The sequence below is a fragment of the Phoenix dactylifera genome, chromosome 8 (genome assembly GCF_009389715.1).
Source record: "Phoenix dactylifera cultivar Barhee BC4 chromosome 8, palm_55x_up_171113_PBpolish2nd_filt_p, whole genome shotgun sequence".
Lineage (NCBI taxonomy): Eukaryota > Viridiplantae > Streptophyta > Magnoliopsida > Arecales > Arecaceae > Phoenix > Phoenix dactylifera.
The window spans coordinates 2,768,240-2,783,190 of NC_052399.1; the positions used below are offsets into that span (position 1 = coordinate 2,768,240).

General features: G+C 40.0%; 2 protein-coding genes across 3 annotated transcripts; both read left to right on the forward strand.

The window, feature by feature from the left end:
* The first annotated feature begins 378 nt into the window (after positions 1-378).
* Positions 379-3,794, forward strand: LOC113461232 (beta-1,2-xylosyltransferase XYXT1-like). Its single transcript, XM_039128650.1, has 5 exons — positions 379-981; positions 1,136-1,216; positions 1,647-1,820; positions 2,025-2,174; positions 2,428-3,794. Exons 1-5 carry the CDS (start codon positions 840-842, stop codon positions 3,612-3,614), a joined length of 1,734 nt encoding a protein of 577 aa, XP_038984578.1. The 5' UTR covers positions 379-839; the 3' UTR covers positions 3,615-3,794.
* A 2,725-nt stretch (positions 3,795-6,519) lies between these two features.
* On the forward strand, positions 6,520-10,030 carry LOC103696198 (alpha-1,3-arabinosyltransferase XAT3-like). 2 transcript variants are annotated; one of them, XM_008777736.4, is made up of 7 exons: positions 6,520-6,945; positions 7,094-7,168; positions 7,290-7,340; positions 7,635-7,757; positions 7,887-8,042; positions 8,133-8,273; positions 8,597-10,030. In XM_008777736.4, the coding sequence occupies exons 1-7, from the start codon at positions 6,804-6,806 to the stop codon at positions 9,766-9,768; spliced, it is 1,860 nt and encodes a 619-aa protein (XP_008775958.2). In that variant the 5' UTR covers positions 6,520-6,803; the 3' UTR covers positions 9,769-10,030. The 2 variants fall into 2 exon arrangements, with proteins under 2 accessions (XP_008775958.2, XP_008775964.2); XM_008777742.4 differs by lacking the exons at positions 7,887-8,042; positions 8,133-8,273 and having other exon boundaries at positions 6,530-6,945.
* The last annotated feature ends 4,921 nt before the right edge of the window (positions 10,031-14,951 follow it).

The following is a 14,951-nucleotide window of genomic DNA, read 5'->3' on the forward strand; positions in this document are numbered from 1 at the left end:
ATATTTGATTTCTTCGCCCCCTCTTGACTAAGATATTTGGTGAATATAAGCAAATAGCTCATAAGGTTTGCTAAGAGAGCAAGCAAGTTCAATCACGATAAACACACTCGCCTAATTTTCTCCACCTAAACTTGAAGCCGCCTCAGCGTTTCGTAGTAAGCTATGTAACTACCCTGCCAAAGACTTCAATTTCGTCGTAGTCCTTTGCCAAGCCCTGTTTCCACAAACAACAGCTGACTATGTACAATACTTACAATCTCAATGAAACTATAGACCGTCAATCTTGTGGACTTAAATTAGTCAGCAAATACATTGATTAATGATATAAATGAGTTCCACGCACTAGAACCTTTATGGGCCGTTTAGTGAGGCAGTGAGTTCTACTTTTTGTCGGGCTTTTCCACCCCAAAGCTCTAAGCCTTTGGGACCTTTCCCTTGCGAACTATTTAGGCACATGCTGTTCATATCTTCCATGCGATGGGGCCATTAAATTAAGTAGAAGTTGAAAACTTGGAAGCAGCTTCTTCTCAGCCAACGCATTCTAAGGGAATCACTTGGCTCCATGCCTTCCCTTAGGAAAGCCGTATGGGGGGAGAGGAAAACAGGGACCGGGTCATCAATTATGAGGTTTATAGGACGCGACCCCTTTTCTTCTTTATATATCAATAAATCAGACTGCCGGCCATTAAAAAAATAAAGAGAGCTAGATGTGAGCTCCACTTCGCACTCATGTTAAGAGCTCCGTAGAATTGCTGCAGCCTAGCCTTTTCCACTGCAACTAAGGGATTCCTCTGTGTATGATAGAAGACTGCTGAAGGCTAGATAGCAGCGAGGGGAAGATGGGGTACGAGGCAAAGCTGGTTAGGAGCTTCAGCCGCTTCGAACCACAGAAGCTCGGACTTGGATTGCTCGCCGCGTGTTTTCTGGTCTCGTTAACCTACATTTCGGTGACCAATAACTTTGCAGTCCATTTTCCCATCTGTGAGTTTCTCATTCTACAACTCTTTGCTTTTTTGCTCTTTTTTCTTTTCATTTTTTTTATCTCTGTTCTTGCAAAAGATCCTCATTTATCTGCATCTTACAAGATGTGGTATTGTCAGATCTTTAGTTCTTATCGCTCGAACCTCTTTTGCAGTAAATTCCCGGCAATCATCATCGAAGCATGCAGCGGAAACCGGCCCTCTGGTCGAAACTGCAATGACTTCTCCACAGTTAGGTAAGATAAAAGCAAATATCTCTTTTTTTTCTTTTAATTTAAGAAAAAAAAATTGCAGTTAAGCATGCTTAAACGAAAGTAGTATTAGGATGCATGATCTCATAGGAAGTCTTCGTGGTGGAAATATTTCTAAATATGGAGAGGAAGAGTAAAGAATAGGCAAAAGCAGCTGAGCTTTTAGACTTGGCAATGAGGACTCTGCTCCCAAAGTGTTGAATCAATAGAGGGCACAATTGGTCTTTTGAAAAATATCGATAACAATAAAATAAAAAAGAATATTGAAAATTTACTTGTCTGAGTTAAACTAATGAGATGTATATATGTATGTCCTCAATTTGGGTGATCATTGTTTTCCTCTCAATCAATAATTGAACTAGTGAAATGTATGTCTCTTAATTTGGGTGATCATTTTCTTCCTCTCAATCTTTAGAGGCGGGGCTCGAAAATGCGACGCATGAGAGCCGGCCAAGCTGCGACGATGCCAACCCAAGATCAGGTCTTTGTGGAAAGAATGATCTTACCGAGATGCACCAGAATTCTTCCTCCACGGCTTCTGATGTTCCCCCTGCGAAAGAAGATCTTTCAAACAGCACTAAACAACTAGGCGAGTAAAACCACTCTTCTTCTTTTTGCTTTTATCTGCTACCGTTTTTCTTTTCGAACCATGGAAAATTTTGCAAAGGTCAAGTCATTTGAGCTAAAATTATTGTTCGTGGTGAACCACCCGGCTCGGGTTGATTAGCTGATGCAACAAGTCTTGCTTGTAGTAACTAAGATCAATTGCGATCGACCTTGTTGATTATTACAGGTGGTGAAAAGGTGACATGGGGAAAAAGCTTACCATGCGACCCAAAATCAGGTCACTGTGAAACGGATAGTGATGGTAGGACCCAGAAGAACATGACCACCATGGTTGATTCATTGCCTGGACCAGTTACCACCAGTTCCATCAAAAAAGGTATGTTTTTATGTCCTTCAAGTACAATTAATCGAGAACCATGATCCAAATTATTGCTGTAAAGAAAGAGGGAGGGGAAATATTAAAAAAGAAAGAAAGAAAGAAAAAAAGGCTGAGGAACTCAGTGAGTCAGCCGACTCGACTCACTGAGTGAGACGCTCATGGCGAGTTTAGTATCCAAGGAGTATAGACTGTCGATCTTTAAGATGACTTCCTTGTCTGATCTATTGTAGACTTCTTCTCCTGCTTGTAGATGAACGGATTGAGGATTTGGAGGCTGAGAGGAAGCCGATGTGCGACACGTCGGCCCGGAGATCCGACGTCTGCGAAATGGACGGTGATGTGAGGATTTTGGGGAAGAATTCCTCGGTGATATACGTGACACCCTCTAGAATTGGTGCATGGGGAAGAAATGAGTCATGGAAGATCAGACCTTATTGTCGCAAGACAGACAAGGCGGCCATGGCTGAAGTTCGGGAGGTATCCGTGAAATCATTGGGAAATTACGAAGCAGCCCCTCGCTGCACTGTTAATCACACAGTTCCTGCCATCGTCTTCTCAATTGCAGGATACACTGGAAACTACTTCCATGCCTTCACCGACGTGGTCGTCCCACTCTTCCTGACTTCCTACCAATACAATGGAGAAGTACAGCTTGTTGTGACCAATTTCAAAGTTTGGTGGATTTACAAGTACCTTCCGATACTAAAGAAGCTCTCTCGCTATGAAATCATTGATTTCGACAACGATGAGAGAGTGCATTGCTGTAAACATGCGATCGTCGGTCTGAAAGCCCACAACGACTTGAGCATCGACCCCTCGAAAGCTCCGAACGGATATTCCATGGTCGACTTCACAAGGTTTATGAGGAGCGCGTACTCGCTGGAGAGGAGTTCCCCGATGAGGATCGGTGAACATCCCGGTAAGAAGCCAAGGCTGCTGATCATAGCAAGAAGTCGAACGAGAAAGTTCATGAATCTAGACAAGATAATTCGGATGGCAGAGAAGTTGGGCTTTGAGGTGGTGGTCTCGGAGGCCGACAACAATGTGACTCGGTTTGCGCATGTTGTGAACTCATGTGACGTGATGATGGGGGTTCATGGTGCCGGGCTCACCAACCTAGTCTTCCTTCCGACGAACGCAATCCTGATCCAGATAATCCCTTGGGGTAGGCTGGATTGGATAGCTAATACTTACTTCAAGTATCCGTCCAAGGAGATGAAACTGAGGTACTTGGATTACAATATAACTGAAGAGGAGAGCACGCTTATAGATCAGTACCCTAGAGACCACGCTGTCTTCAAGGACCCCTCGTCAATTCACAAGCTTGGATGGAATGGTATGATGGAAATATACCTAGTGAAGCAAAATGTAAAGCTCAATATCAGGAGGTTTAGGCCTGTTCTGATAAAAGCCCTTAAGCTTCTACATCAACGATAGAACAGAAGAGTTAGATTTAGTTTATCGTACATTTAAAAGTTTTCACTTCAACTGCTCATTCTTTTCTTCCCCAAGGGGGTGGCAAGAAGGATGATTTACAAATTGTAATCTTGCCGCACATGGAGAGTCTATATATATATGAACTAAATCATACTGAGAAACTACAAAATAATTCCTCAATTGTTTGGTGTTAGTTTGTCTAATCCTGGGTGCCACACTAACTGTGACCTTATTGGTTGCTATACTGAGCTTTTTCTCATTTAGAGAGGGAATCCAAAAAAAAGAAAAAGAAAAAAAAAAAGAAAACTCTTTTTGAGAGTAAAAGGAGAGATAAGGCATGCATGTATCAGTATAAAGTGGTCCTTAGGAGCTGCCACATGGTCAAGTCCTTTTTCTGAAAGAAAAGTAGAAAGAAAGAAAGTGGGTAGAAATAGAAGCCACAGCCTAATTGATTGTATGTGATGTTCCAATTACACCCCTTCTCCCGTGTCGGTGATCATGATTTAAGTACTTTATGATATTAAGCAGCTTCAGTTTCTTTTTGTCACATATTACTTTTTGAGACTCTAATTATGAAGAATAACCCATCCACATGTAGATACAAACTGACAAGTTTAAAATTCATAAAGCTCTCATCATTCAGCTTATTATATATTTATCTAATGGTCAACTTCCTACCTAACTCAATGCAATCGGCAGATCCACTATATGAAACGCGGACGGCTGGAAGCCTTTGTAACGTGCCATTGGAATTCTATTATCATGATTGCATGTTGTGCTAGGTTGGCAGTCCAGTATCTGTGGCTAATCATGCGGCATCCACGTACACATTGCAAACGTGTGCGTTGGTGGATGGAGTAAATATCATAAGAGTTGCCGGAAAAACCTTAAACAAAGGATAGTAAAACTGTCTCCTCGGGATCCTGGCATGCACGTAGAACATACTTTTTTTTTTTTTTACTTGTATTCATGTGGACGTGTTGGAGGAACCGTAGGCAATGGCTTTTAACTGCCAGAGAATAACGAATTAGTTTAAACTTTCTGCATGTTTTGACTCCTACGATAACGTCCAAGGTCGTGGTGTGGGGTTGGCTGTACAAACGAGCCCACCACCTTTCGCAATTTTGTTGTATCCGGATGGGCTTCGCACATGTTTCCATTAAATTTTCCTCCTTAGGCACCGACTCTTCTTCCTTTCAAACAAACGGACACTTGGCTGGGAAAATTCAGAGTCCTTATGGGGGTAGGTTTTGGAGGCTTGGATGGGTGTCGGCTAAGGGACTCTTTTAAGTCCAATTGCCTGCCAACCAGGACTTTGTGTGATGAAGCTGGATGGAGACTTTGCCTGTCCTTTTTCAATTAGAAAAAAAAGGACAGAGAGGTTGGGTTACTCTCGAGATGTACGTATTTAGCTCAAAATACAACTCAATTTCTTTCTCTAATTATTAAAGTGATAGTATTTGTAATTTGTTGTTCATTTAAGTTTCGATGCAAGCATTCCTGGATGGAAGCAAAGATTGGTTTTAACCACATGTAGCACCAAACATGCCACTTTTTGGGTGTCTCCAATGGAGACCCAAAATTTGATGCCTTCGAGCTTAATGGCAGGCAGGAGTTGAAATAGGATAGCAATACTTTTCCACAGTTTGCCGAACTCATGAGATATGTAAATTATTCAACAAAACGCATGGAGTGTCACCATGAAAGATGACAACTAGTAGTTATTAGACATTTGTTGCACTTGGGAGGATAAGTTGTCACACTCAACCTATTGATGACAAAGATATTGCTAGCAAAAGCATTGCAATGGAAGTACTATTTTTACTTTTTTACTCTTTTGAGCCAAGCACTTGTTGAACATTAAGACATGGAAGAAGTGACATACCATCTATTTTGACATGGCCAACATAAATAATTCTTTTTATTAATCATCCAATCTCCCTAGATAAGAAGTAGTCAATTTTTCTAGTAATTTCGATCCAAAGCATGCATATAATAAATATGTCGGTTGTAGATCGGCTATGATAAATTAAAGCCCGGCATCATCAACCCGACAGAAAAATGATGATGATAGACAATGACAAAAACAAATGTGAATATATAATGATCATTTTCAGACTATACATCTTGTTGATAGTTTTAATTGAAAATTGCAACTATGTACTGCAACTTGCTGGCGATGCTTGACAACTAGTTCTGTTGTTAGTATTAGAGAGAAACTGCACCGGGTATAGTTTATACTTCATAGGAATCATACGAAAGAGAGAGGTATTTTCTTACAGAAAGCTGGTGGTCCTCTAGGGATAAAAGAAAACCCCTGCAATGAGACAAAAAGAAGCCATCCCAATGGGTGAGGCAATTAAAATATATTGCCGGACTATTTTGTATTTAGTAAACCCTTATAGTACTATAACCAAAATGGAACAGAGCATTTGCTTTGATCATATAGATTGTCACATACCGGCGCAATTGATCAATCCAAATCATCTGAACTTCAACTTAATTTGTGCACATTAGCCATAGCAGATGGCTGATAAAGATATTCTGTTACTTTGCCGCTTTTTAAAGCTACATGACAGGATTAGTCCTCTGAAAAGTGAACCTCTTAAATGTTTAGATAGGGCACCTAGAAGCTAGCTTCTCTAATTCCATTCGCTAGTGATGTTGAGGCCTTTGCCAAGCTTGGCCAAGTGATCCACTTGGGTCCATCCGATTTTTAGGAGTTAGGACTTCTAAATTACAAAGAACTTAGAGCTTGACAACACTTTGGTCTTCTTCCTCACAAGTATAAGCCACATGCCAAGCTATTCATTCCATGTGGAGGTCATATTAGAATAAAATGATGAGACTCGCAACTGCTCTCCATTCCACCTCCTAGGTGGAAAACCAAGGATCCAATCTATAACTTGCCACCGCAAGAGTTGGTAGGTGGTCGAGTTATTCCATTGGTCAATTATGGAGTCCTTATCAATATGACCATGTTTCCAAAGAATCCGAATTACTTTTCAACACGAAGAAAAAAAAATATTAGGAAATCATGAAGTAAGCAGGGCGGAAACGACTCGACTTCTGAGATGAATAGAAGAGTAGACGCGGCAGCCTAACCACCACCTCCCTCACTAACCCTCTTCATAAACGCTGCCATCTTTCTGCGAGTAATGAAAGATTGAAGGTCGCGCCACACCAAACATGGCAAACAAGTTCAAGCTGGTTAGGAACTCGAACCGAGAGTCCCAAAGGTTCAGAATAGTAGTTTTTGTAATCGGATGCTTCCTCGTCTCGATGACCTTCATTGTGGTGTCTCAACCTCAATCCATCCCTTTTCCCATCTGTAAGTTTTTCAACCTCGGCCATGAATGGCTTTATGAATTTGATGAACGCAGCTTTATATCATCGGCTGCTTTTGATATGGATTTGGTTGAATTCCATGATTAAATTCTTGTGTTTGAGCACTTACTTGATGCTGAACAACATTGCAGTGGGTTCAAAACCAAGTGTTCATGTGGCTCCAAGCACCCCCAAGGCCGAAGATACAGGGCATTCTCAACGACTGGGTAAGACGCTTGCACAACTAGTTCTTCTGATGATATGTTTGGCATCGAATTGTTGGGGTTTGATGATTAAATAATGTTTAAGATTTACCAAAGATTGGGAATCGATGATGTCTTTCTTCAGGTGAAATTTCAGGACAAGACAATGCAACAGAGCACAGCAAGCAGGAAATGGGTAAGGCAATCCATTTAGATACTTTTTTTTTCATTCAAAAAAAAAATTATTAATATGTAACTTAAAAGATTGCCTAAGTCTGACTAAGCTTGTTTGCCAGAGCTGTGTCTTTTAAATTGAAATTTTCAATGTAGAAATAGATTAACAGAGGAGAGTTATGTGGCTTCCCTGGTGAATTTTAAATGGCTCTAGGGAGGCTTTGAGGGGTTTTTTTTTTTTTATGAAGGGAGGTTTTGTGTGATGAATCCTCATGTTGAACTCCCATTAAATTTTTTTTTTTTTTTCATGTTTCAGAGAGCAATAATGAGATTCAGGAGAAAATAATAGAAGGTGATGACTTAAGAGCCCATCAAGATGAAGTGGGTGGTGAAATTAATTCAGCTCAGAAGGAAACTCTGAGAACTACAGATAAACTAGGTATGCCTTTTGCAGCTCACATTAGATTGTTGTTGAATTCAATAGGTCTAGCTTGGCTCACAGTCCTCAAACCAGAGATGATAAGTTTTTAAACCATGATAGCGAACCTTGTCCTCCTCCATGTTACAGAGAGCAATAACAGCATGCAGGAGATAAGCACGAAAAGTGACGAGTCCAACTCCCATGGAGGTGAATTGCACAGAAAATTTACACTCCCAACAATTTCAAACTACACCATCAATGATTCACTTCAAGTAGAAAATGCTAGCAATGCCGAGCAATTAGGTACATCGATCGCTATTGACATTGGACTAGACAAGTTGAAGGCGATGTGGTTTTTATTTGTTATAGCTCACCTTTTCCTTGATGTCACAGGGAAAGAAAATGAGACCACCACATGTGATCCCAATTCTGGTGAATGTGATAAGGATGGGGAAGCAGGACCCCAGGGGGACCCCAATCCTGCCATTGCCGATCCAACTCAGGAACAAAACACTAGCAATTCCAAGCAATTAGGTACATTGGCCATCATTAAGATTTGTTGGCTTTCAAATCAAGATAACTAGCACCATCGTAAAATGGAGGAAACTACTAGGCTCTCCAAGTTTTTTTTTTTTTTTGCCCCTCTCTTTCTCCTTAAAATAGAAGCCAAAAAGAAAACAATTTGGAGGGGTAACAGAACCAACTCGTAGCATTTAATACATTGGTCAGAAACATGTAAATTTAGCACAAAATAGAACAAGTCATTACTTTACATTGGTTTGAGGAGCTCCATTTCTGCATCAAGATGAAAGCATTACTTATCATGACTAATTTTTTGTTTTTGGCTTAATGTGAAGGAGTGGGGGGTCAGAATATGATGAATTCAGAGAAGAAGCCATTATGTGATTTTTCTCACTACCGAGTAGACCGATGCGAATTGGAAGGCGACATCAGAATTCATAGGAACCCTTCCTCTGTTATATCCGTGGAATCCACGGAGAGAAGCAGTGAATCATACCGCATTCGGCCGTACCCTCGCAAGGGAGACAAGATTGCTCTTAGCCGTGTCACAGAAGTGATGGTAAAATCGAGCAAAGACGGTCCTCAATGCAGCATAAACCACAACGTCCCTGCCCTAGTGTTTTCGGTTGGTGGGTACACAGGAAACCTCTTCCATGACTTCACTGATGTAATGATCCCCATCTTCTTAACCGCCAGCGAATTCAATGGGGAGGTTCAGTTTGTCATAACCGAGACCAGGCCTTGGTGGATGAAGAAGTATCTAACTGTGTTTCAGAAGCTCTCTCGGTACGAAATCATCGACTTCGACAACGATGACAGAGTTCATTGCTTCAAGCATGTGGCTGTGGGTCTTCGAGCCCAAATGGAGTTCACCATCGACCCCGCACAAGATCCTAATGGCTATACCATGGTCGACTTCGCTCGATTCATGAGAAGCGTCTACTCATTGGAGCGAGACGCCGTGACCAGGATCGAAGAGCACCCCCACAGGAAGCCAAGACTTACGATCATATCGAGGCAGCGAACCCGAAAATTCACAAATGTTCCTGAGATAGTTCGAATGGCACAGGATCTGGGCTACGAAGTGGTGGTTGAAGAGGCTGGTGTGAGCACCAACGTAGCTCAGTTTGCAAGAAACATTAATTCTTGCGATGTGCTCATGGGAGTGCATGGGGCTGGTCTCACCAATCTGGTGTTCCTCCCAATGAATGCAACCATAATCCAGATAGTACCATGGGGTGGGCTGGAAGGGATAGCCATGTTCGACTTCGGACATGGAGCCAAGGCCATGAAGCTGAACTATGTGCAGTATAGCATCAGCGTAGAAGAGAGCACCCTGACAGAGATATATCCAAGAAACCATCCTGTGTTCAAGAACCCCACATCGTTTCACAAACAGGGGTGGGTTCTTCTAAGGGGAACATTCATGGACAAACAGAATGTGAAGTTGGATGTCAACAGGTTCAGGGATGTTTTGTGGAAGGCCCTCGAGCACATGATGCAGTAGGTGTTTGTTCGAGGCTTTGTACACCTTTCACTTCATATATATTTTTTTTCACCAATTAATTCTCATTTATGCTGAAGAAAGATGATGTCTGCAACTTGAAGTTTAGCTGTAATGATGGATATATGATTCCTGTTTTGAATATTCTTGTAGAGGATACTGGGTGGTTCGACCACCCTTTCATTCAACTAAAGAAATAAGGTGTAGAGGATACTGGATGATCCTTGTAAAAATATTTTTGCAAGCTTTTCCTCATTTCTGTCTATTTTTTTGAATCTTGGCCTCTGGTGTGGGATAAATTAATCCTGATGTCTTATATTAACAAGACTGAATTAGGTGATGCCCTTCTGATCACACACCGACTCTCCTTTGGCTCAGTCTTCTTCGATCACATGGCATGGTGATTTTTTTTTTTTTTACTTTTGTCGACATATCCGCAGTTTGGTTGTTCCTTAGAAGTATAATTACAGATTCAATAATAGGATACGCTCTATTATTACTCAATTAGTTTGCCGACGACATGAAAAATTGTTTCATCCAATCAAAATTTTTAATTTGCAAACTTGGTTACAGCCTAGTAATCACACCCACTCTTTGTCTTAGGAGACGATTCTTGGTTTGAACTTTGGAAATGTTTTCCATGAGTTTGGTTCGAGTAATTCTAATCTTGATACTTTAATTTGATATTAGCATCCCTAGCTACCAGAATGATTTACAATACTGCAAGTTTCATCATCATAAAGATTAAAAAATAAAAAAAATAAAAGAAAATTAAACAGTTGCTATTGGCAGATCATGATAATGCAGTTTTAAATTATTATCTTAAGTTAAAGCACCATCTCTCTCTCTCTCTCTCTCTCTCTCTGCGCATTAATTTTTAAGTGCAGGGTGGTTGTACAGACCCTACCATGGTCCTTGGTTACTTAAGCATTCACCTCAAGTTCATTGATAGATGTAGCAAGACGAGAGAATACAAAAGGAAGAAAACAAGCGAATGAAAACAAATCAAAGGAGATAAACAGAAACAATCCTAACTCTTTTATTTTTTTGAGCAAATTCAACTCTTCAATCGATTTTTTTTTTTCAAAAAAACACAGATAAACACAAGCAAAATGGATCATCTAGGAGGTGCGGTTACATTGCTGTTAACTTTGTCGCAAACCTTACCCTTCTCTCCAGAATTGCGATGGTGCAACCATAGGTTATTAGCAAATTGACAAGGCTCGTTGTATCAGAATATGCTTCGAATAATCTATTGCATAACATGTGGATGTATCTATATATTTGGACCTTCCTATGGTTAACATGCAATTGGAACCCATCACATGGCAAGTAGTAGTCCCCAAATGCCACCAATTAATTGCATTTGTGCATGTTAGCTGGCCACCAAGGGGAAGCATGAGCACAATCATAGCCTTTAGGCGCGTTGTGGTGGTTGGGTTGGCAGTGTCTAGAAATAATTTTGAATGGATTCTCACGTTGAGGCTACCCTTAGGTTGGCGCGTCTCGCTACGCCTTTATTTCAAGCTTTCACAAACGCGTAACGCGATGAGGGGGAGGTGTTGATAGGTGTGGTCTTGTCGTTTGTAGGCAAATCTGGAGAGCTACCTCTTTTCTTGACATAAAAAACTCCGAAGATGCTCCATCCTACCAACTACTAAATGCTGAAATATTGGCATTTTTCATGTGGGAAGAACACATATATCACATCCAAAAGCGATTTGGTAACAAATAATTATTAGTTTTGTGGAGTAAAAAATATGCAATTATTGCTGTGTCCTTTCAATTCCTTGGATGCCTTGAGGTGAAGTAAAAATAATAAAAAAAAAAGAATGTAGGAAAGAAGAAGCTTATCATTGTAGAAATGATAAGAACATCGCAAATAAATATTAGGTCTTCATTGATTTGTCAAGGATGTGCTAGTTTATGGAATAATAGACCAAATAACATGCATCAAAGTTTTCAAACCAAAAGCAACTATTCCTAGCGTTCGCAATGACATTGTAGAAAAATTCAATTCAAGAATTTTTTTTTGCTCTCTTTGTTTATCATGTTCCGCTTATTGCGGGGCTTCCTAGTCAAAATTCTTTGAAATTGAAGTAGCTTTAGAAATCAAAATATTCTTGTTTGGAAAATGACTTTTGTTAAATGATTTTGTCGGCATTCAAGCAGTTGCATCCCTTCAATCTCTTGATGCCCTAACAAGACAAACATGAATTTAAAAATAGAATGCAGAAAAGAAAGAATCTTGCCGTTGTGGAAATAATAAGAACATCGCAAGTAAATATTAGGTTGTGATTGGTTTGTCAATACAGTATCATGTTGAGGTATCACTAGTTTATGGAGTAATAAACCAAATAACATGCATGCATGCATCAAGTTTTCAAAAAATAAGTGACCATTCCTAGTGTGCGCAATGAAAAATGTAGAAAAATTTAATCCAAAAACTCTTTTTTTTCTCCCTTTGTTTATCATATTCCACGTATTGCGGGGCTTCCTAGCCATGGTGCTTTGAAATTGAAACAACTTTGGAATTCAAAATACTCTTGCCTGAAAAATGACTTTTGTTAAATGATTTTGTCCACATTCAAGCAGTTGCATCCCTTCAATTTTTTTTGATGCCCTAACAAGCCAAACATGAAGTCAATAATAGAATGCAGAAAAGAAGAATCTTGTCATTGTGGAAATAAAAAGAACATAGCGAGTAAATATTAGGCCGTGCTTGGTTTGTCAAGACAGTATCATGCTGTTCATGTGCTGGTTTATGGAGTAATATATAGACCAAATAACATGCATCAAGTTTTCAAACCAAAGGCGACCATGCCTAGCGTCCGCAATGGACACTGCAGAAAAATTCAATCCAAGAACTCTCTTTTTTTACTCCCTTTGTTTATCATGTTCCGCCGATTGCGGTGGCTTGGAAATTGAAGCAACTTTGAAAATCAAATTACTAGTGTCAGAAAAATGACTTTTGTTAAATGATTGTGTCCACATTCAAGCAGTTTCTTGATACCCTAACAAGCCAAACATGAAGTCAAAAAAATGCAGAAACGAAGAATATATCCTGTCATTGTGGAAATAATAAGAACATCGCGAGTAAAGATTAGGCCGAGCCAGAACACACTCGTCTGGAAAATGAGTTTTTCTGAAATGATTTTGTCCAAGTTCAAGCAGTTGCCGACAACTCGCTACCAGACAACACTTTTTATCTGTACACCAGAAATTCCTCTACTGCTTTTGGCCAAAGAAACAGTAGAAGAAGCATTTGATCTCTAAGAATATGGACCCCGAAAGTTCATACTGCTTTCACATGCCGTATTTAGTTTGCCAGCCACGGTCTTCACGCCATCTCCACAGGACTCTTTTGCAGGAATCCTACATTTCCTCCATTTGGACCACTTGACTGTGCCCGGGGAAGCTCTTTGGTTGCGTGTTTCGGTATCCCACAGTAATTTAGGTCGCTTTCTTCTCCCATGCCAGTAGGAGATACTGAGCTTTCTCCCTCTCTTGTTTTCTTTCTATAATCACAAAGAGAACGTGATATGCGTCAAAGGGTTTACGATCCTTCCTCGCTAGTCGACAGTATGGAAAAGATTCGAAGTTTAGCTGCCAACTTGACGTAGAGGACCCGACGTTCACATGGACTCTTTCTACTGCGTTTCTATCGAACAGTAGTTTTATACAGACTTACGATGGATCTATCTTTGCTTTGGAGATCTGTCAGATTAGCTGGGCCCGGAGTTGGATCTAGATGTTGAATGAAGCCTCACCTAAGATTCCAGCTCGAAGCAATATAAAATTATGTGCATGTCTCGGCTCAATCCCTGTCAAGTCCTTGTTTGCTGTGGTGAACCAGGGACCATTGAAGATAAATGTTAGGCATCCATTAAAATCCTGAAACATGCCCCGGTTATAGGGCAAAAATGTGGGACAAGTCATGTGGCTCGGTGTCCACCAGTTTGGTACCTTGCCAAACAAGTTGAACGACCATCAGACTTGGTGGTTGCAGTCTATTTAATTCAAGCGATAATTATTAATATCTTACGAAATTCGTAGGCATGCACATCTAGCGGTGCACCGATGCATGCCGGATGATTAAGTCCACGCGAATCCAATTCAGATCTAGATCTAGCATCCATATATAGTGTCTATACAACAATCATTCATCATTTTAAAAAGATAAATCGCATGATGCATCATTAATCTATGACTTCTTTTCGAAGCATCATCACATGTACGTGTAGCTTGATAGCTATTCTTTTAGATCTGTAAATAGGAAGACACTAGTCATTTCAATAAGGGACTAAACTATTTAGATAGATCAAGATCTCATTTTATCAGAAAAAGTTGACCGGTTTTCTAGTAAAACCCAAATCTATTGATTTTAGACTTTAGATTTGATTTTTATTTATTAGAAAAAGAGTATAAAAGTTGTATATAGGAAAATTACATCACATGCAACCTTTGGTTTCACTGCTCTCTAGGAAGTAAATATATGCACCTGTTCTTGATTAGGCACACTAGTTTATACATGGATGAGGGACTAAAATATAGATGGCCACCTAAACAAGGGACTGGAGCATATATTTTTGGCCTCTATGTCTTGATCGCTAAATAGCATTAGAATAAGGATTGGAAAGTTATTTCCATGGATCCATACATGTGCCTACACATACATACACATGCACATGCATGCGCGTGACCGGAGTTATAAATAATAAGTTTTAATTGTACCGTTATACCATGCACATTTGTTGCATAATGAGAGCAACCGGTATTCTCTAACATCTCGGTAGTCCTTAACAAGTTAATATTATTTAAATAACGACAAGACTAAATAACTTTAAGATTCTTTGCGGCATTTTTCATGCTATATCCTCAAAGCGCAGGTATGTTTCTAGCTAGCTTTTTAGAAATTGCAAAAAAATCCCTCCCTTTCTGAAAAGCATCCTTCCAGTGCCTATGGCTAAATTCAGACATAATCCCAATAAGATTTCTCGCAGTTTCAACTTCATTGGCCCTTGCAGAGGGAAAAAATAAACTTTTTTAGTTTTTGGAGGTGTAACCAGGGAAAATCCCATCATTTTAACAGTAAGCTTTCCCAACCATTTACTTTTCTCCATTCCGTAGCAAGTTCGCTCAGACGGTACCGTTAACTTTGTCGGTACCGTTAACTTTGTCGGGTA

What these genes read in the sequence shown, in the direction of transcription:
- LOC113461232 (XM_039128650.1), top strand. Translation starts at nt 840, where the DNA reads ATGGGGTACGAGGCAAAGCTGGTTAGGAGCTTCAGCCGCTTCGAACCA. An exon ending in TGCAGTCCATTTTCCCATCT is followed by an intron (nt 982 to 1,135) that starts GTGAGTTTCTCA and finishes CCTCTTTTGCAG; the next exon opens with TAAATTCCCGGCAATCATCA. An exon ending in AATGACTTCTCCACAGTTAG is followed by an intron (nt 1,217 to 1,646) that starts GTAAGATAAAAG and finishes CTCAATCTTTAG; the next exon opens with AGGCGGGGCTCGAAAATGCG.
- LOC103696198 (XM_008777736.4), top strand. Translation starts at nt 6,804, where the DNA reads ATGGCAAACAAGTTCAAGCTGGTTAGGAACTCGAACCGAGAGTCCCAA. An exon ending in GCACAGCAAGCAGGAAATGG is followed by an intron (nt 7,341 to 7,634) that starts GTAAGGCAATCC and finishes TTCATGTTTCAG; the next exon opens with AGAGCAATAATGAGATTCAG. An exon ending in GAGAACTACAGATAAACTAG is followed by an intron (nt 7,758 to 7,886) that starts GTATGCCTTTTG and finishes TCCATGTTACAG; the next exon opens with AGAGCAATAACAGCATGCAG.